This window comes from Rhopalosiphum padi, chromosome 2, assembly GCF_020882245.1.
Source record: "Rhopalosiphum padi isolate XX-2018 chromosome 2, ASM2088224v1, whole genome shotgun sequence".
NCBI classification, from domain to species: domain Eukaryota; kingdom Metazoa; phylum Arthropoda; class Insecta; order Hemiptera; family Aphididae; genus Rhopalosiphum; species Rhopalosiphum padi.
Window position 1 is genome coordinate 73,006,769 of NC_083598.1, and position 24,386 is coordinate 73,031,154.

Consider the following 24,386-nt stretch of genomic DNA (forward strand, 5'->3'; position numbering starts at 1 on the left):
TCATCGGTTAGGTAAAGTTCCGGACAAAAGGTATATTATAAATGTACGTTTTATAACTGTGATAGTGTGATTTATTTATTTTTGAATCTGTCACTGTTCAGATAACCGTATTAACGACACGTGTATAATTTACGACACGTGTTTATAAGTGCCCCGCGTCATCATCGCCAATATAGCCACGAGTTGTGGCTAGCTAATACGTCAGCAAATAAAGTTTTAGTTTTATCTGATAAAGAAATATGCTCTTATTGCAAATTTCCAAGCCAATTAACACGTGACTATTATTAGGCTTTAATTCTAGATTGTCTCTTGGCTCTTGGCATGACTATAGTGACCATTAATTTTATTTACAATTTGTCGCAAATAAAACAATTTATATAGGTATTTTGGTATATGTCTATATAAGGAAAACAAAAAATTCTACTGACAGAACATTACACTTACTATTTTTTAAGAATGTATTGGTAACTATAATAGGATAAATTTTAATAAATTTCTCAAATCCAGATATAGGTAATGTAATAAATATTTAAATAAATCATAACTGATGACATTATAGTTAAATTACTAATATAATTATAAAAATAACGTATTTTTATTAATTGTTATTTAATTTAGTATAAATGCAGTAGAAATTTGAAATTATTTCATCTAACTCTCAGTTTACCGCTTGGCGTCTACCATTTAAAAAAAATAATTTACTTATAATATATTACCTATATTATTATTATTTGTAACTCATTGTAAGGCTATAAAGTTTGAAAATATTTTACACTAATTATTGTTATAATAAATTATATTATTTTAATTCTGTTTATTTAAAAATTAATAGATATGAAAACAATTAATACTGTTTTAAACAACGATATTAATTTATTTTATGCAATACCATGGTATTCATACCTTATTAAACTGACATGTGAGTGACATGTGAGTAATTTAAAAAAAAAGGTTTGGAATACATTTCTGAAAATTAATTTCATCAACATCTTTTATTCAAATACAACTTGTGAAATATTGTGTATTATAAAAATTAACATAATCGTTATTCGTGTAACGTATATAAGCGTACGGTAACAATAACAAAATAAAAGTACATGCATTTACACAACAATTATTAAAATTATAACAATAATTATCTTATCTTAATTATAAAAGAGGTTCAATATAGGTACAATAGTCAAATATATATTATATACATCCGCATGGAAATATGCACAAACCAATTATAAAATGTTATAGATTTCATAAACTACACATTATTAATATAATAATGAATAATTATAGAATGTATAATTTTTAAGTCAACTTGAGTAATTTGATTGTGTATAATATTATAACTTAAATAAAATTATAAATACATGACATTTGTTATTTGTTAAAGAACTTTAATAATTCCACCTAAATAAATTACTAGATAGATACTTCTAAAATAATAAAATGCAAAAAAATTAAGTTTTCTGCAGTGGTAATTATAAAATTACTTTTAACAAATCAAAAAATGTAAATAAAATAGTTTCTATTGGCTACGTTTTTAAATATTTTTATAATATATTACCGTTATTGAACCAAGACCACTTAAGTTTAAATAATTGTATTAGTTTTATTACATAACTGTTTATCAAACAGCTTGTATAAGCTTATTATATTTTGTTTCTAAAATTAAATTAACATTTTTTCATAAAAAAATAAATTGTTAATTTTTATTAAAAGTAAATAAAATGTGTTAATTATACAAAAATTTCCACACGATTTCAATATAAATATAATGTTACAACCCTATTAAGATATGGTATAGATATTCTAGATTTTTGATCATTATATATTAATTATAACTATAAATTATAAATCTATAACTAATTTACAAAATAATTTAGCAACTTCTATAAACACGTACAAAAAGAAGTTTTACAAAACATCCTACAGATGCAAATCAACTAATTTATTTTTTTTTTTTTTTGATCACAGATAAATAACAAATAAGTTCAAAACTCGTTTTCAGTCTCATTATTTTTTTGAAAATAATATTTAAATATAACAAAATTTAGTATTATGTTGGCACCTATTTATAAACGAATTTAATTATAAATTAGTCCAATATAATTATAAGTTTTTAATTGATGATGATATAATTTAGCTCTTTCGTTTTATCATATTATGCTTTTTAAATTTAATGATTTTATGTAGACATTTTTCATGGTAATTGAAAAAGCTTGGAATGTTTTTAAAAACTAACTTAATTTTATTTTAGCCATTGTACATGTATGCGTTTTGTTCACATGGTGGTATATTCAATAGAAGTTATCGATAATTATAATTGAATATTATAAATTTAATTATATAATTTATTTTATTCAATATTCTAAATATCTGTTTTTTGAGTTTATGGCTTTATTAAATACTTTGATATTTTATTTTTAATCTTTATGTAGATATTTATGGTATTAAAGTATATAGTTTATATACATTATATAATTAATACAATTGACTGAATATTTACTGAATACTAATATACATAATACATATATACTACCGAAGTTAGTAAATTGAGCTGTATAGTATATTAATTATATTACATTTTATCTTTATATACAATTTATGAGATATTTTAATACTTCAAACGGGATCCTCACTATAATTTTTGTATTAATATTTATCATAACTAATTATTAGGTTCAACATTTAAAATCACCAACCGTTTTAATTTGATCTTATTTTATGATTTAAATGCTTTTTAATATAGTTAGTTATATAAAATCCACGAAAAAAGATAATTTAGATTTAAACATCAATGAAAAGAGAATAAAACAAACAGAACTGGTGCTGCTATTAGACAAATGGCATATATTGCAGATCTGGGCTGACATGTAGAAATGGCTATAAATTCATCCCCAGACTCACTATTAGGTCCGGGATTTAACATTTCTAAGACTGTTGTTTGTTGTGACCAAAAATTTAAAGGTAGTTGACATTCACCAGTAACATTTAGACAAGATGAAATTGGTTTTGAGACATCGTATACGGTTTTATTGATGGCAAAATGTATACGTATAAAATTATCTTGAATCTCGTTCTCGCTGTTGAATACAAAAAAATAATATCCATCACCAGGAACCCTATATTTAAAAAATAAAACATTTTTGCAATTATAAAATTTAATATTTATAACTAATATATTAATGTAGGTATATAATATTAGAATTTTATTTTTTTTATAAATCCAAGTTAAATATTCGTTCAACGTATTCAAGTTTTTAATACACGCGATTATAAATTATTGAAAAACTTAAAATTCTAAAAGAACGTCATACATTTTCTTTGTAGCGTTCAGCCACGGCATCAAAGTTTTATTATTGAAAATTGATACCATGTACAAAATTGAATTTGTGTTTTCAAAATAGTTATAGGTACCGTGTTTATATTATAATTATATACTGCAGTAAGCGTATGAATATACTATAGTAATTCCATAAATTGACAAAACATACTTATAAGTAACAGTGTTTGGATGGCTGGCTGCTTCATAATCAGGATTTTTATTCGGAGGTAAACATTTATGGTGTGGAGCTAATGGTAAGCTTAATAAAAGACCTTCGCATTCAAGAAGCATTTCTTCACTACTGGAAAATGACGACCAAAACTCGCTATGACTGCGATCCTTTATCGTATGTGTGTTGTTTTCTGTTACTTTTCCACGAACTTGAGCAATCCCATCTGGTGAAATCGGATCAGCCTGAAATAGTTATAACTTTAATAACGTTAACTTATTCTTTATTATTCTGAAGTATTCTATTATAAGTTGCGTTATGAAATGTAAAAGTATACTGATAATATTATTTTATTTTTATGTTTTATTTCTTTATATTTTACGATATAATTAAATGTTTTTTAACTAATTTAATAATTGTTATTATTATATTATTTCTATAACCTATTACAATTATATCCCATAAAAAGTCATTTATATTATCGTAAATATGTAACCATATTTTTATATTAAAATTGTTAAACATAGATTGTAAATTGTAACTATATGTAAGGCAAGCATATAAATAACTAATCATTTTTAAAAATGTATGGCTAATGATCTAAATGTTGAAGCCGAAACTTAGTTTTCAATTTAGTTATCACTAGATGAAAATAATTATATAAAACAATACAACTTGATAAATAATAAATATTGTTTAGTATACCAATTAAAAAATAAAAAATAAAAATGAGAATAGAAATTTGGTTACTGTATTTAATCTTTACATTAAAAACAATAATAATAATAATTTTATTATATGTAATTAGGTATACGAAAATGAATCTGTGTAGAATTGTTTTTCAAAAATAATCAATAATTTAAAAATGTTTGTTGTATCCACGACGTGTTTTTAAAATGTTATTAATTCCAAAATTTACTTCTATATTTTAAGTAAAAAGTGCAAAAGTGCTGCTTGAATTATTTTTTATGGACAATTTGTAAATTTACAAATTAGAGCTAGGTATTTGCCATTTAGATTTTTAGAATGTACGTGCAAAAACTTAGGCTGATCATAACATTTAGTTGCTTGTAATAAGGAGAAAATATCATTATTGTTATCTAAATGTTTTGTAATTTGGAAGCATACAAACTACCTACATGTTTTATTAAACTGTACTATAGCCTAGGATGTAGACTATTGTTATAAATTAAAATTTATATTTATTTATGTAGTCATATGTAGTATGTAATTAATAACTATACCTCTTCATTGGCTGCATCGTTTTGTTGGTCATGTTTGAATAATTCTTTGCTCAAGTTGTCCTGAACTTCTTTATCATTTACAGTGGACCGTTTAAATCTATTCCGATAATGCCTCAGCCTAGGACCACGCCATGATGAATCATCGTCAGCCATTGCATTTTCAATGATTTGATAAAGTCTATTTGTGTCATTCATTGGCTCATTTAGATCATTTTGAAGAACTTCTTTTAATTTGCGTAAGAGTGTCGCGCCGTCTTTTCCTTGATTTCCCAATTTCCGTAACGATTCTTCGATCAATTCTTTTGATTGAGGTATGTTATTGATTTCGTTAACGTTTGTGAATACAGGTTTAGATTTTACAGTCTGGACTACATAATCCTCGTTTTCAATTTTTTCTTTCAATTCTTTTTGGTATAAATCCTCAGCATAATCTAAGTGATGATTAGCAGTCTTACTGGATCTCTTAAAATACGTGCGGTTTACATTAGTATCATTTGGATGATTTGTAAGATAGACCACGTCAGGAGCCATATCAGGAACAGTCATACCAGAAGTAAGTTTCCTCATAAAATTTGGAATATGTGTATCATTACCTTCTTCAGAAGATTCAAGTTCATCAAGTTCTTCACTAGAATTATCACCTATATAAGCGCATTCTTTTAAATGTTTGTGTCCTTTTATTACTATTATACTAGCTCCGGGCCACCTGTCGAAATATAATAACGATATTTGTATAACTTAAAATGTAAATATTTTTTTTTTAGAATATTGTATGAAAAATAAATATTTTTAACAATTGTTATTATTGTATTTAGCCAATAAAAATACCGTGAAATATATTTCACCTTGAGCATGTAGACACTTTTACGATTGAATCTTTTAGTAGATAGAATCCCCAATATTCTTTAATATCGTCTTCTAATGTAATATGCCTTTCCATTTCAACAAATTCCATTTTTGGTAACATAGTTGGTTTTTCTGGCAATGAATATGCATTAAAAGTGGCATTAGTATTCACTATATGGCGCTAGAAATAATTATAATAGTTTTTAAAAAAGTATTCTTCACAAATTAAATTCTTTATTTACTTGGCACCAAAATGTTGACATTTTTTGGTCTAATATTCTCATGTCAGTTATAGCTAAAGGATATTTATGATCAGAATAAACATGATAACGAACGTACAATGGTGCAATGACCAAAATGCCAGGCACAAGTAAACTTAAAATACATAGTCTAGCCGCTTTTAGTGGCCCTTTAAGGCTATTAGGGTTGTCCTTTTTATAATAGACACCACCTAAAACAAAAACATACATTTTATATTTTATTTTATTTAAATATTTTTATTGTATACAAACAAAATAATAAAATTATACTTGAAAATAATGACATATACATATATTTAAAATAAGATAATTTACATTTTGAATGACAATGAACAATATGCTTTACTCAATAACTAAAAGTATTAGGTATCTAAAATATACATATACTATTTATTTTATGATCCACGCGTTTGGGTTATTCAATGAAGTTGAATTCACAGCATAAAAATAATAACAAATAATTGTCATCAAGGTCATTTTCAATATAATTCGTTTTAACCTTTGGAAGGACACAGCAATGAATTCAGTAGACTATACACAGTTTTCGTTAATCCTTATATGGTTATATGTACGTCATAATTGGATTAATTAATTTAAACTATATAGTTATAAATTTACTATCAATTAACTTTGTTTAATTTTTAACTTTTTGATATTTTAATAAACAAATATTAAAAATTTTTTTAATATTGTAATAAAAATCATTAATACATTTTAATAACAATTCACAAAAATTAATTAATTATACATATATATATATATATAAGTCTAAATATTATAAGTATATATATATATATGTATTTAATATTATAGATGAACTAATAGATATCTTAGGTCTACACTAATTTATTCACTGATATTATATTATTGATTAGTAGTAAATAATAATATATAGGTAGATTATAATGCTTATAACAAAACACGTATCAATTTGTAATTTATTTTGACTATTATTAATATTGCAGGATTAAATAATAATTATATAATAAAATATAATTTGTATCGTACATTAGTTGTTAAACATGCGGCACTACTGCATTTTAGTTAAATATAAACTTACGAATCAAAAGGTCGATGAACTTAAAATAAATATTAAACCTTTTAAACACAATTTATATCTAGGTTTATACTGGATGATATCAAAGAACATTCGTTATTTCAAAAACTATATTAACGTTTTTGAAAATATTTATTTTATATAATTTTAATTCGTTACAAACAATAATTTTACTATTATTTATATTATAATTTTTTAAGTTTATTACTTTTTTGAATGATAACATACATTTTTAATTTCTTATTTCAAAGCAAAATATCCTTCGAAGTATTTCAATACATAACATTTTGAACGAGTACCTAGTTAATGAGGTAATTATACGTATTTAAAAATATAGGTGTGTGATGTTATGCGAGGTACACGCGTCTTGTACTACTCCATTCTAATCATCACGACTTTAAATACTTATAACTATAACTACCTATATCTGGTATTTAGTACTCATTCAAAATTTGATTTTTATATATCTATATCAAAATACTCAGAATATGAAATTAAAAATTCATGTTGTTATTCAAAAATGTAAAAACTAAAAAATAGTGAAACAAATTTTGTAATGACTTAAAGTTATGTAAAAAAAAATATTTTTATAAGCGTTATTAGTTTTTGAAATAATGAGTGTTGTTCAGTATAAAAATCACCCTATATATTATACTTGTTAGCTATGAAAAACTATTATCATCAATTATAAAAACATAAAACTCGCGACTGGGATACAGTACTCGTGGTTTGTCGTCTCCCATTTTCCTTGTCAATTGTCAATAACTATTTTATCCTAGTTATTTTATAAAGAGGTATTTGGTATTTGAGACTCCCCGGCTTGTACTCTATTTATTATACGAAGTAAAAATGTTTATCTAACATAAAATTCAAAACTAATTTTTATATATGTGCTATAACCAACCCAAGACGTTTTGTAAGTTTAAACTTGTCATAAAAATAAAAATATCTTGGTATGTATTAAAATATTAAATTGTCTTTTTTTATAACAGATATATGATCTAATATGTTCAGAGTGTTCCAGTGTATTATTTTATTTGTAATACTTTGTACCTATTTGTAAATAATATTTTCTCTTTTTTCAGTAACATACATTTATTTATGTGTTATTTCAAAATATTCATATTGCCTATTTATTTATTTGTACTGTTAAAGCAAAAATGTATCATAATGATAATAAAATCACGCCATGCATATTTCATGTAAGTAAAAATCGATGTGTCCATTTTATTTATTGTCTACTATTATAAATTTACTAGCTTGAATACAAATTATGAAACATTTAATTTTTTTTTTTGTATGGAACATCAGTTATTAAGTTACATATTATTATGAATATATGATATGGTCAATATCTATGATATATATATTATCGAGATTTAAGGTATAATGTATTATCAAAGTTTTAATACCTTATTTTAAATTTATTTAGTTATAAAAATCAACATAATCTTCTTTATTATGTTTCACAATTCATATTAGTATATAACACATTATAAATAATAAAAATTATAGACTTGTTAAAAATTTCAATACCATCTTATTCATAGATAGAAGCTGCTGATGCCTTGAGTCTAAAAATAGTTTTACGAATTATAATAAGCGTCTAAAAAAAAACAATTATAAATAATATTAGGTATATATTATTATTAATGTATATTTACGAATTTTAAAAGTATTGTATTTTTAATACTATAGCAATTGTATATCAATACATTATTTTGCAACAGTGATTAGGCAGATTTCAGTGTATTATATAAGTATATCAGCTGCCAGCTGGTATAGTATGTATAACTAAATATTTTGTATTAATTATTTGAATGTTTTACTGATATGTATGATCATGAAATCAATTTTGTTGACCTAGTTTCTACAAATTTATGACCACCATTAATAATATTTTTATGTTTATTCATTTTAATAAAACTTTAGTAAACATACATACTATATACATAGTTAACACAACAATCACCACTATATGGCCACAATAAATTAGCTTATATAATATGATTAGTTTGATTTCTGTGGTCGGACTCTTACTTGTGTTGACCGTGTTCATTGGTTTCTACTGTTTCTATTGTTTCTAAGAAATTATTTATTAACGATTAACGAACATAGTACGTTTGACATCGGACAAAAATTATTGAACTTAGAAATTGCCATCAATTTTATCAATCCGATAAAAAAAGGCAATGGCCCCGTGGTAGTGGGTTTTGAGTATGCCATATATTGTTATCGTAATTCTAACGATTCGTTTGTTTGAGTGCCTATAGTGGCATGATTATGGCCTATGGGACTTCTCAACTAGTACGACATTGTGCACCGCTGAGTGTAAATGATAGTGGAGATGACGAAGAAAAAACGATAAAAAAAAATAACAGGCCAGACCTGGTCAAATGACGAAGGAATGAAATGAATAATTGAATAATTGATAGGTAAATCAGTTAATCCTATGCAGTTATAACGGAGAGTGGTTTGAATTCGCATTATTGTATTTCGCCATCGCCGATGAAATAATAATATATATCACAGTGATTAGTGATTACCTAACAATATAAAGGCTTAAGACCCTGTCCCGTATATGTACAACGACGTAACGTTATAAAGTCTTGTTTCCTTGTAATTGACGTTTAATGTATTGTATGTATTGTATGTACTGATTACAAAGTTTAAATAATGGCTGTTATTTGTTTGCACATATTCTTAAATGTTCTTGATAGGAGTATGATGATCTCTTGACTTTTTGCGATCGGTTATAATAAAAAAAAAAAAGTCAAGTTGAAACAAATAAAAAAGTAAATTGATACTGATAGCGCAAACGTATATACAGTGCAAATTTCTTTTAACTGTATAATATTATATTGAAAGTATCAGATATATAGATGAGAATAAATTTAGTACATTCTAATATAAATATTCAATACTGTAGATATACTACGAATATATGGTACCTATATTAGCTATATTAATACATAATATAAATGTATTATAATGTGGCAAGGTGTTAATTATTTTATCACACACTTTTAAATTGCACTCTAAGTATGTAGCTAAATGAAAACATTTAACAATCGTATAAAATAAACTCAAATTTCAGATAACAATTTACATACATTTATAGATTTGTCCTATGAGAGCTATGTGATTTAATAAATGAAAAATTTTAAATACAACTATTACAACTAGGTATTAAATGAATACCCTATTTTTACGTAGTAATTTATACAATAATTATGGATACTTATGGAATGCACTGAACGAAGTAAAACGTTGCCTTGATATTGTTTACATGGCAAATTAATGTAACTTTAGGTATAATTATTACCCTTATATATTACAATGATAAAATTATATTTTTTCCTCGGTTATCAGATTATCTTATTAAATATATATATAATTTTTTTTTTATATGATTAAAATATTGTTATTGTTTTTGTTAAGTTTATTTAAGTAGTATATTTCAAATTTATTATTTTACGGTTGAAATGTAGATAATAAACAAAAATAATGTATAAAATAAATCATTATTCTATATTTTAAAATAAAAATTAAATAAAAATAAGTAGTAAAAAATATGGACAAACAATACTTGTTATTATCCATTTGACTATATATATAACTGAGAATTAAATAAAATAGACAGCTCAGCAAAAAATAAATAAGATATAATTATTTTAAAAATAATAATATGATAAATAACTAAAATTGTTATGAACATTTTAATGTATATTATTATAATAGTACCATATCAGCTATATGGCGGAATCGTAAAAAATTAAAATTTATTTACCAGAAAATAAACACACAAGTTTGCAAACAATAGTAAGTATATTAGATAAATTTCTAATCTTTTATAAAAAGAATGTTAAAATTATAAACACAAATTTAAACAAACAAAATAATATATTTGTTACCTAAACTAGAGTAAGAATATTACTCACCTAATTTTTAAATTATACTAGTACATAATTTTATGTTCTGAACGATGCGATGAATGTATATTAATTGTCTGATTGATTTTACAATGAAGTTAATGATAGGTATATGTTTTTTCTCGTCTATAATCTTGTTTTAGACCACTAAAATGCTTAAATCTTCAATTTGGAGTGTTATTTTTGATACCTATTATGAATATATGGTCTATTTGATACTTTGGGGTGTCAAAAGTAAAATAGAAAAAAACCTTCTGGTATTAATATAACTTATATTTTATTCTTAGTAAGAAAGATTGATACACCGTCTTTGCTCAAAATAATTTTTCATATTTAATGATTTATCATTGAATTAAAATTTAAGATTATTGAAAGTTATAAATTTTTGTCTTTTTCGCGTGTACCATACCTATAATAGGGATTTAAATTTTGTGTTATATAATTATATTACTAACGTATCAATTGATCTGATAAGAATTCTGAAAACAGATCGTAAAATGTATCAAGATTGACATTCTCACATCTTTAATTTTGTATCCAAAAATTAAAATATGCTAATTTTTTAATTTCTACCTTTTTAGTATTTACTATTTATAAGAGGATACAATCAACTATGTGGGAAAATATATTTCAAGGAGACTTGACGACAAATTCAAATCTGTTTTCAGAAATTTTACCACAGGACCCAACAAATACGTTGGAAATAAAACACATCTCAATTCTAAATTCATATGTCCTTTGTTGAACAAAGACAGAAAATCATAGCTTTCCATTCCCATAATTAAAACGTTCATTACAGTGGGGTGTTCAAACTAGGTACTTACATTCAAAACCTGAAGAGCGACTTCCCTAGTTTTCTAACCATCTATTGATTACGTGAACAAACATAATCATGTTAACAAAGATTTTCATAATAAATAATTGAAAAATATAAGATAAAAAAGCAATATATCGAATTCTTCTTGTAAATACCTAGTAGTTTTTCAGTTGCTTTATACTAAAGCTCTCAGATTTTATCAGTTTCACGTAATCATGTGTTTTTAGTTCATACGTACCTATTTAAGATTAAAAATTCGTAAATTATTAGTAAATATTTATTTCACGTATATTTAAAATGTACTTAATACTTATTAAAGTATTAAATTATAGTATGATATAAAAATATATTTATGTTGAAAGTTACCGTAAAAAACTGAAAACTAAAAATATCTGTACCTACTATTCTAAAAATAAATATTCCATTAGAAATACTATTGTAAAAGGGCGAGACGGGTGGAACAACTGTTTTTGGTTCAAAATAAATAATAAAATAACTGATCACCGCTGTGTAGAAACTAGAAACTATTGAAATATATAGTATATTATACTAAATGTTCTAAATGTATTTAAAATACAATTCTAGGTATAATAATAAACGCGTGTATTAATACAAAATTTACAAATTCACGTAAATTTAACTACACATGAATTAGAGACCTCTACTTTAATATGTTTTATCAGTATATTTTTTTTTTATTAAAAATGTTTGCTAAATGGCATTGGAAATTATATTTTTAATAATTTTTAATAGATCAACAAGAACTTTTTTTTATAATTTTCCGCGCTTAAGGATAGCAAAACTGCAGATATGTACCATTGTGAATCATATTTTTATGATTTAAACACATATCCTGTTAGTCCATACATATATATATATTAGTCTGTTTTGTGTGATAAATAAATACTTTGAATATTTAATTTTTTAATGATTATTATACTAACAAAAAATTAAAATAATAATTGTTGTTGAGATGATTAAACACCTCAGTCATAATTTATATTAATTTATCTAGCAACAATATAATCAAATACCAAATATTTTAACAATAATTCCTACAGAATGTTTTTGTTTCTATTCACATAATAACATATGCTGCTATATTCTGATAAAAATGTATGTGTGCCTTACTGTCTCTCGAGGTCGAGACGGTCGAGTAAAGCCAAATCACATTTATGTGTAAAAACATGTATGCATTTCAGCGCTTATGATTTGTTTACTACTTTTTAGTTATCAGTTTATCTGATGAGTACTCTTAATTAACATAATCTTTGTATCGTAATTAGTACGATTTATTTTTCTGACAATTGCAAAAACCAAATGATATAATGTAAATTCATAATAATTACAATGTAAAGTCATTATACTCATATAAATAGTCAACTTACTATAAATTATAATCACTTATAACTATTCCGAAAAATAATTATAATATATCCAATACAAATACTTATTAATATTTATATCTTCTATAATAATTATTATAAAATATTCATAATTACCTATATTATATTAGTATTATAATTTAAATTATATTACTTCAATAAAATAGCATAATATAATATATTATTTACTTACGTACACGTAATAAAATAAAATTTGTAATTAAATTTAATTATTAATATAGATTAAAATATTTTGTTTTTTTTATTATACTTGTATAATTAATCTATATAAATTATAACCTATAGATAATCAATTGTTTTTTTATTAAAATTATGGCACAATTTTTAATCAAATTTATTAATGTTATTAATTATAATTTTTCTAACTACGATTTTTATTTATAAGTAGAATAGGTATACTCTATTAAGTACTTATAACCAAGATTTTAAATATTTTTGAATAATATTAAAATAATATTGCTTATATAATAAGTTAATAAATATGTATTACATTTTAATTTAATCTTATATAATTTACTAATTACTATATGGTATATTCTGTATGCTTCCTTTATATTAATTATGGTAGGTACATATTATTTGATATTATATATGATTTATTCTATAGTAAATTATAATTGAAAGTTTTCTGCAATACACATTATATATATATATATATATTGTACATAAAATAGTTAGAAAATATCATATGCTTAAATAACATTTATAATCATTAATTCATTAAAGAATATATAATATGTATGTATAATGTATATATTATTATAATTTTTATCCTAGAAATTGAGCACCGAATTATATTGATATTGGCTTTATTCCAAGTATACGTTTAGAATAAAACAAAATATGTACGTAGCTACTTAACACATTAAATAAAAATTACTTATTCAATCAAGAAAAACAAAAAAAAATATATTATTTGTATTGTATGCTAATACAATTGCATTGTATATATATATATATATATATAGATAATATATTATTATAAAAACATATGTCTGTATTAAATACAAAATAAAAATAGGTAATGAACTAATAACTAATAACTAATGACTAATAAAAAATCGCAACATTTAAACTTAAAAAATGATGGGTAATAGAAAATATTTTGAAAAAATTCACTATAGTCGGTACCCTCATATAATATTACAAGCTATTAATTTAAAACCATAATTACAAGCAACTGAATAATACTTAGGACCTATTTAAATAGCGAAATAACTGTTATAACTTACTGTTATGTATATATTTTAGTAATGGAAATAATTTATAGTTATGAAATATTTTTATTTTATAATTATGTTGTAACAATTAATAAATAATAATTTATGATAAACATATTTTTAAAATGCCATAAGACTTATTTAATTTAAAATCTTTAATATTAAACAATGACTTAAAAATATTTACACATAAAAAAATTAAAAGCTCTAACAATATTTAAAATAATAATTAAAAAAGGTGTAATTTCGTTGACTAACTAAGACATAAATAATATATGTTAGTAAAGTAACTTAACTACTTATATATAAGATACTTTTAAAATGTTTATATTCATATGTACTCGTATATCATATATTATTAATTATATTATGTAGGAGCTAAATAACATAATAGATAATATGATATATCGACTTATAACTTTATAAATATTTATTTATTTCAAAATTAAATTATAAATTATGATAATTGTTTTTTTATGATCAACATGATTATGTTACTATAGCGACCCACGTACTGGTTTACATAGGATTAAAAGTTGCTTAATAAATATTTTCACAAAATCTTAATACCGGTATTTTATTATTATTATTTTTTTCTATAGTTTTATCAATTATTGGACGTTTTTTTTATCCTACAAATTTTAACTTATTAAATATAGTAGGGATACCCATTAATTTTTAATGTAAAAATCAAGTTTTTTTCGAAATAACGTTTGTTCTTTTTCGACATTCTATAGGTATTTATTGCAAATGGTTGACAAATATACATAATATAATGTATATAGGAATACGTGATTATTAATAAAAATATATTATTCATGTTTTCTTTAGAAAAAAAATATACACAAAAATAAACTATACAATATATTATAGATAATAACTACCTATATATAGTTATAATTAAAATATCAAAATAATATATACTAATTCGTTTACCTTTTCTTTTTTTACATAGGATCATTATGAAAATCACACCCGAGTAAAAATATTTTTCACAAAACACTATTAATATCTTTTATTTATAATGCCACTTAAAGTAATTTATAGCGTTTGTTTCAGAAAGTACACACTTTAAAAACTTGAAATACTTTTAAACTTAAAAATGTTGTAACATCATAATCGTAATCTTTACGTTCTGAAAACAGCGGGAATACTAATGTAGACTCACTGTTATTCAACACTCACACTTCCGAATTTTATTAAATCTATTGCGTTTTATAATAAAATGGATACGCACTCTATTGGTGAACGTTGTTAATTTATTCATTCATCTATCGTAACTCGTATGGCTAAATAATACTATAAATATGTATAATGTTAAAACAGAAGTGCATTTGATAATTTTTGAATACAATGATATCTGTAGTTATTATAAATTAAAATATTATTGAGTACCTACCCATTATAGATATAATATTAAGGATTTTTAAATAATTATAAAATAAACAATAATCCCAGTATACCTACTATAGGATATATAAAATATAGCCTTATATAGAATTAAAGATTAATAATAAAATATCTTATTCTGCGTGATACTACGCCTATTTTATTTTATTATTAGGTATATTCTGTATATTTAGGTGCAAATGTCCTGAACCTCTGCAGGCTCTTTTTTTCGTAATCCATAACTCATAAGATTTAATAAAAATATCTGATAATGGTAATTAACAATTATCTCTATGTATCACTAAGTGTCTACATCTACAATCTACTTTATATTTACCTATGTTTCAAGTGTTTAAAATTCCATTATCCGGCGATCGTCTTAACCGCACACTTACCGTTCATAACCGCACATTTTACACCATTAAAATCGTTCAATACCGTACACGTGTATTCTATTATTAAAAAGGGAAATTTGAAAGGTCGATAGTTCAAAACCGCACACATTTGATTGACAGTCAAAAATTAAAAAATAAAATCATGAAATTGTTTTTCATCTGGTCAAGTAGCCATAATCTCGACAAACACCTTAAGAATCAAAAGTAATGGTAAATAAAGCAAACTAAAAAAAAGTTTTAACCGTAATCCAGGTTGTGAATTTTTATCATTGTAATTTTTTTTTTTTATATTGGAATAGAACTGATTTTTCTGTATAATTCAGAACGTTTTATTTTTATGATGAATTTGTGATCTTGATTAAATATGATTAACTTGTATGCGGTAATGTTAACGATAATGTTATTTTAGATAAATGTATATACGTTATTCATATATCAATGTGTGCGGTATTGAACGTTTTGATTTAGGGAAAATATGCAGGATTAAGGTATAAAAGTGTACGGTTATGAACGAGTCCCCCATTATCTCACTGTTTTCATTTTGAAAATTCATTAATTGTAAAATAAAACTTCTAAAATCTAAAAAAATACAGTTTAAGGATACTAAAATGTATCAACATTTTCAAATAAAATATTTTGTTAAAATTACGAAAAATTACAACATTTAAAAAATTATTTTTTAGTTAAAAATGTATAAAATTTAATTTTAATGGCTAAAGATTCGATAAAAGGTTCCTCATAAGTTGTTTTTATACAGCAAATTAAAAATCTCATAAATACATATGTGTAATTTAAAAATATTATTCGTAGGGACTTGAAACTTTTTGCCATTACTTTTAAATACGTATATTATTATTTACTATGTACACAATCAATTTTCAAAATATATAGATTCATTTTAAACTATTTATACCATGAATCATCATAGTTAACACCACTTTACGAAATAAGATAATAACATTAATTTATGTTATAATAGTATGATATACATATAATACCTACTAGAATAATACATATTATATACATGTGATATTTTTGCCAAAAATTAGTTTAATTAACCGTATTAGTAGTAGGAAAATAGATTATTAACTATTAATATTAATAGCATTAAATTATAAAATATTTTTAGAAATAGAAGATGTAGATACATCATCTTTGTGCAGTCAGAATCATTTTTGGTATGCAATGATTTAAAATTAACACTTTATAAATTACCTATAATAATCTGCTCAATGACGAAATAAATTACCTACTATACAGCAGAACAACTTCCTTGAGTTTTGTTTTTAAATTGCTTCTTACTATTTTTTAGAAATTTTTTTTGAATTTGTAGTATTTTATAATTTTACTACTTATTATTACTAGAAATAATATTTGAATGAGAAACATGAGGATCGAAATTATTAACTTTTAATTATTATTTAAATTGACAATCTATAATTTTAAGTTCAAGTAGAATATTTATCTAGCCTTTTTAATACATGCATAAATCAATTATTTTATGATATTGGTGACGGTCTATTAAAAAAACCTATTGAAGTCATGATAGGAAGAGTAATGAAGGGTAGGTAATTAATCTATGAATAGATAAGAATTGTTCACTCCTCTCAAATCCTCTATAGAAACTATATTATATTAATCATTTATTAGCTAGTATTTATAAACCATTTGACGATATTAGATTTATGTCCATACTAAATAGACATTTTCAGATAAATATATAAGTGTTTTATGTAGTTAGTTGTATTAGTTTAAATTACAAATAATTTATCATTTTTTTTATATATAAAAATACTTATAACATTTATTATTTTTATTTTAACACGAAATATTTGTAGGTATAATGTTAAATTTACATATTTATTTTAGTTAAATAAATTATTATCCTGTTATATAAGTATCTACCTAAATATAACATCGAAGATCTCTACTTAAATTATTTTATATCAAAATTTTAAACTTGAATTTTATTTTATTTTACAATTTAATTATTAGCTTTTAATTTAGGTACATAATATATAGTTAAATATTTTGTGTGAAATATCCAAAATATCTCGTAAATATTAATATTTTTGATATGATTAAACGATTTAGATATAGCAGCAGTTCATTGCATCATAATTCAATTTGTGTGGAGAAGAAAATAATAAAAAAGTGAGAATATAATATATCCGCGGATGGCTCAATCTAGATACTGCAAGTTTCCTTCCGCCATTCAAAATCAATATCAAGTATCAACATAGAAAATACTATAATAATTTAATCATAGATCTAATACTAAGGTATTTTATCAATTTGTCTTATAGCCAATAATTGCAAAGTACTAACCACAGATGTCTATATTATAGTATAATATATGCATCTGTGGTACTAATTAACCGTACAATTTTTAGAAGGTGCCTTAAATTAAAATTATGAAAAATCAGTTACTTAGATTTTACGTTCTGAGTAATGAGAATATTTTAGATTCTGAGAGAAATTATTTTATAATGATGCTCTTTTTTCTGTCTGTTATTACCTTTTGAGACAGTAAAAATGTTTTGATTTTAAACTTTAGAGGTAGAATCTAGTAGAAATTTAGTTATTAGTACTTTGAAGGGTTAAGAGTAAAAAGTTTTTAAATGCTCTTCCGGTTAATAAGAAAAAAACATATATATAATTTTTTAAAAATGGGAATTTTGACTAGGCCATGGGATTTTTTCTATGAACATTATATATTCACATTATTTTACGATATGGTATTGGCTCAAAGGTAAATAGGTAATATTTATAATAAATGTAATTTTCTTGGCAAAATTTAAATCAACCTACATCAATAATAATAGTAAAATGAATTATTTTTATTGCAATTTCATAAAATGTACCCACTTAATGATATAGGTACGCTGATAGACCTCTCTGCTCAGAATGATTTTTCGTATCAAATTATATTATTTATCATTAAATTAAAATATAATAGATCACAAATTACTCTTAGCCACTCAACACCTGATCTAAATACAGCAGAAACACTTACTCACCTTTTTAATTATAAAGTAAATTGATCTATTGTCAAATTTAAAGTCTTTATTATTTAGGCTAATACACCGTATGTTTTATTAAATATTGTGATGCTTTTTAAGATTAAAATTTCAAAATAAAACATACGGAATAGATAATAGACATACCTTTAAATTCAATAATAGATCAATTTATTCTAATATTAAAATAATTATTATGAATGTAAAATTTGCTATTTTTTACGTTTGTAAGACAGAAATAACTTTTGTGGGGCTGTAGGTATATTGCTCACTTAAGTCTTAATAAGAAATAATATGTCTTATTTTCCATATATTAGTAAATAATAAGTGCAATGTTCAAGGTTGGAATAAATTGAAAAATCTGCTTGTGTGTATGGAAGCCCCCTCCCCTACAGGAGCCCCCTGCCTTAAAAAATGACACGTTTACAGGGATAATATAGATAACATCTTTTCTAATTGTACAGATATTTATAAAGTGCTTGAACCTCTTATTCTCTCAACAAATATGTGTAATTAATGTGTTGAATTATTGTTGGATTTGGATATTATTATTGATGGGCGGTTATCATTTGCGCATTGCTCATCGTCTGTTTACCTACTCCAAATATCGTACATAATTTGCGCATCGACATATTGAACAATAAAAGGAGAAGAAAATTCAATGATATTGTTTTAACTTGGGTATATTAACAATATAAATATACATAATATATAAATAATAAGAACTATAATACAATAATATTAAAGTAAGTATATAATGGTTTATTATATGTATCGTTTTAATTACAGGATTTAAAAGTTAATTCGTGTTATTTTGATAAGTTATTAGGTATCTACAATCTAATTTAATATTATACTTTTTCGAAAAAAATCATGGGTTACCCGTATACTTCAGTTCAGTTGTTTAAATTCATCATATTATTCTGCTATACATTTTTAAACAGAAATTTTAAAATTAAATATTTCAAACATAAAGCTGATAGTTAGAAAACAACTTGTGATTTTGGCTAGTCCTAATATTTTTTAGTTCTATTGTTAAATGATACGCATATGATGTACGAAAATTTGACATAGGGTAAACGGGTGATGCACTGATGCGAAACGATATGGTAACGCCCTTATGGATATCACTTATATTTAGGAAAAGTGGGCAGGGGTCTATCCATCTGTGATCTACTGATTTAAGCTAAAATTTGAATACATAATACATAATCCTTATCCCATATATAAAGGATATTATTATACATTATTATATTACTATACTCAATAAAATCTCTACTAATAAATTATTTTTATAAAATTTGAAATATTACTTTACCTAATATTTTATTTTATACCATGATTGTCTCTATAAGAATGATAGCGAAGCTAAATGAGTCCCCCCGATATCCCCATTTTCTTTTCGGCCCAAAGATTTCGTTGTTTAGTTTAACTATTAAACATTTCGCCTTGTTTAAAAATATAAAATATATTATTTTAAACTATAACAGTTTGGAACTAAATTGACAGCTAAGACACATATATATTCAATAGTTATTAAAAATAAATTAATAAGTATCTTACGTTTGTTTTTGTTTATTTTCATTCCTCTTAAAATATATACCTATTATGTTTTCTATTTTCTTATGGCTTTAATAAAATTTGAGATTAATTTATTTAAGGTCAATTATAATTAGCTAAATTAACCTTCCTACATTCGATAATTATTTGATATTTCCTCTATTTAAAAGGAAATGATTATGTGTTCAATTTTTTATTTTTGCATACTCGGACAGTTGGACATAATTTAGATAAAATCCATAGTATATAAATTTATTTAAATTTTTTTTTATTTTTATAATACAAAAAACAAATAAGATAATAAATTGTAGTATGTTTATTATATATAGGTAGTGTTAGTGTATTATTATGATAAATACTATTAACTACGTTTTTACATTTATACTTGTATCAAGGTAATAACTATTCTAATAACAGATTATTTTAATCAAATTATGGTACTGTTATTTAAATTTAATAAATCTGATATGAAAAAAATCATTCGTAAAATATATATTAATTTAAACTTTATTAATTAGTTAATATTAATATTCATTATATAGATATTATTGTCTTAAATCCATTGTTCGTAAAGGGTCGTATAGTCTATAGGTTAGGTGATTATCATATCTATCACGATTTACGATGCTATGACAACTTATGAGGTATTAAATGCAATGCATAAATGTGTAAAACTGATTTATTTATTTAATAAAAATAGAAAAATTACCTTATTGTTAATAAAAAGCATAATTACAATAATATTATTTAATACTTTTTACAATAAGTTATTAGTTTTTAAAACTATAATAAGTACCTTATATATTTATTTTTTGTCATATTATTAATAATTTAAATACAATTATTTCAATTAACTAACGATTTATTTTATGATTTGTATGACGATATTTTTATTTGCATATTTAATACATTTAATTTTATAAAATTTTATTTTCAGATATTATTAGTTTTATTATTTTAACTATATTATTAAATTAGCTAGAGTACTTTTTTAATTACTTTTTTAGATTTTTTTTTAACACTACAAAAATAGATTTTGTAAATTAAGTTGTATATATTAGGCATATACAGCTTATTCAAGTCATCTTGGCACTCGGCAACCGTTATGATTTTAAAAAAATCAGTGGCTCGAAAACTATCTCATATTGAAAAAATTATCATAATCCCACGACTTAGAAAGTGATATTATGATATTTATTCAATATAATAACATAGTTTTTAGACCACTGTTTTTTTTTTTTTTTTATCGTAATAGTTGCTCAGTGCCAAAAACTGGACGGGTTATATTTAATACATATACCTAGTCACTGATACTAAAAGTCAAGTAGACTTATATATCTAAATCCGTTTTTATTTTTAAACAATGAAACTTTAAATCATGTATAGCCGTATAGTATAGGTACTAGTCATTTATATAATATCAATATAACATATATACCATAGATAATATTGTCGTTTCGAAATTCATTATTATAAGTTATCACTTATAATGAAAGTTTTAAGAAACATTTAACTGAATATAAACGAGTCGCGATTATTGACTACCTATCCTATATTATATTAAATAATTAAAATAAAAACATTTCGATATTTAACATTGATTTAAATATCTTAACTATCAAATATATGTATACCTATTATTCATCTACATCAATAACAGTAAACTATTCGTCCAATATCCATTGTAAATTAACCCATTAATTTTTTTTAAGATCTAAAAATATTATCTTTTATACAGGTAAGTACGCACATATAGTATAATACTTTATACTTATTATACATTAATTAGACAGTTATACGTGCTTTTATTATTTTTCTTAATTAATATATTTGTATATTATTTATGACTTATTTAAACTTCCAACTTTGGTTACGTAGAATATTGTAAGGTAAAAAAACTAAAAAAAACCTCTATCATTCTTTAGTTACCATTGTGTTTTTACATAGATTATAATATAGATAAGCATTAGGTAATAATAATAATGATCAGATTTGGGTTCTTTATTTGTCATAGTTACCTATTTGTAATAAATGTTGACATTTTTCAACTAAAATCAATCGAGTAAAATACTTAACCAGCATTACCTACTTAAAGTGTTTACGGGAATTATATGGCGGTACCTATACATATTTATAGTACTTACCGCAACTATATTTTTATTAGTTTCAAAATAAATTGTTATTTAGGTAGGTACTCACTAATGAAAGAATCTTCGGAACAAACCGTAAATTGACTATCCGACCAACGAGACATGGTTAACGATTCTTAAATTGAACTAAGTCGTAAATAGCCGCCTAGGCGTTCATCATAAACTAGGTACTTGTTAATCTTAATGTATTTTATAGCTGTTACCTGCTTGTTTAAACAACGAGATAAGTGTAGATATTAAAACCATATCTGTGTATTTATTGGATTATATTTTATAAGTGTACCTAATATATATACGTATATGTATACATGTAAATAGTAATTATAATTTAAACGTGTATATACAAGGTCCAAACTACAAATAATAGCAATATACGAGCGTACCTATACCCGCGGCTGGTGTGCATCTTCTATTAATAGTGTTATTCATAAATATAATATTACTTTTTAATTTTTACGATGTTGGTATCTACTGCTAAATTACTATTGCTGTGATACACGGGTATTGGTGCATTTTAATAATTTAATGCGTAGTGGAGTAGTCACATATATATATTATTCGTTACGTATCCAGGTATACAGCTCTACCTGCAAACCTTGCAGCTGATGAACAAGCTGATCAGATTTTCCTATCAATTTGCTCAAATTGTCTGAGGAAGTGTGGACTGTGTTCCTATTGGTTCATCAAAAATAATAATCTCCACAAATGACAATAACTTGAAAATTACAAAGTTTTCTTTATCGTATTATCTTCAATTTTATTAGTAGGTACTTAAAGTTAACCATACATATTATAATATTATATAGGCGCATAAGTATAGTTGAAAATTCGTAGAGGTGCTAAAAATATCAATTAATTTGTATAGGTAACGTATTAACATAATTTATTGTATATATTCATGAGGTCAATTTAAGAAATATTTAGTGTTCTACAGAAGTTTACAGGAAAGCGGGTTAAGCTCCCGTTCTACACTTACGCCTGTGCACTTAATCCACTATCATCCCCTCATCCCCCATAAGCTCTGATAACCCTTATAGAAGAACAATCTCGGACAGACCTAGCCTAGAAATGATTTACTAATTTTATCTGTAAAATGGCATTATACATATACACTATACAGAGCGCTTTCCAAATTCAGTTATTCCTGTTAGTTGTTACTATAAACAAGTATACCAAGTACCTAATAAAAATTGTTTACTGTGATTTTTTTATGTATAGATGTGTAGATTTAGGGGTGGGGAATTTTTAAGGTTTGTTTGCTGAATTTTTGTAATCACTAATCACCGTTAAAAAAACCACGTACCTACTGTATTAATATTTGTTTATTTAGTTAATAATAAAAATAAAAATTAACTCAGATTTTATTGAACTAAATGACAACTTGCAGAAACCTAATTTTGACCTCCAAAATCCGATTTCATCATAAATTTATCTAAAAATAAATGTGTCCGATAATTAATAAAGTAAATAAATTCTATAAAAGCAATGGTATTATACCACACAAATGGTGGACGGAGTAGCCAAGTTAACTGAAGCGTTGGTCACGATTTCGCTGTATAGCAGCAAAGTGATTTGCCAAAAGAATACTTCACTTTAACAATA

The 24,386-nt window shown here is 23.6% G+C and overlaps 1 protein-coding gene across 2 annotated transcripts; it reads right to left on the minus strand.

Moving 5' to 3' along the window:
• Positions 1-973: 973 nt before the first annotated feature.
• Positions 974-22,955, minus strand: LOC132921319 (uncharacterized). 2 transcript variants are annotated; one of them, XM_060984277.1, is made up of 6 exons: positions 22,834-22,955; positions 5,821-6,029; positions 5,578-5,759; positions 4,733-5,438; positions 3,489-3,733; positions 974-3,116 (listed from the first exon to the last, which is right to left on the minus strand). In XM_060984277.1, exons 1-6 carry the CDS (start codon positions 22,886-22,888, stop codon positions 2,789-2,791), a joined length of 1,725 nt encoding a protein of 574 aa, XP_060840260.1. In that variant the 5' UTR covers positions 22,889-22,955; the 3' UTR covers positions 974-2,788. The 2 variants fall into 2 exon arrangements, with proteins under 2 accessions (XP_060840260.1, XP_060840261.1); XM_060984278.1 differs by lacking the exon at positions 22,834-22,955 and adding an exon at positions 15,207-15,434.
• Between the last annotated feature and the right edge of the window lie 1,431 nt (positions 22,956-24,386).

Excerpts from the sequence above, each read along its gene's own strand:
- LOC132921319 (XM_060984277.1), bottom strand. The coding sequence starts at position 22,888 with ATGTCTCGTTGGTCGGATAGTCAATTTACGGTTTGTTCCGAAGATTCT. Across the intron at positions 5,760-5,820 it reads TGTCAACATTTTGGTGCCAA|CGCCATATAGTGAATACTAA; the intron begins GTAAATAAAGAA and ends AATTATTTCTAG. Across the intron at positions 3,117-3,488 it reads CCAAACACTGTTACTTATAA|GGTTCCTGGTGATGGATATT; the intron begins GTATGTTTTGTC and ends TTTTAAATATAG.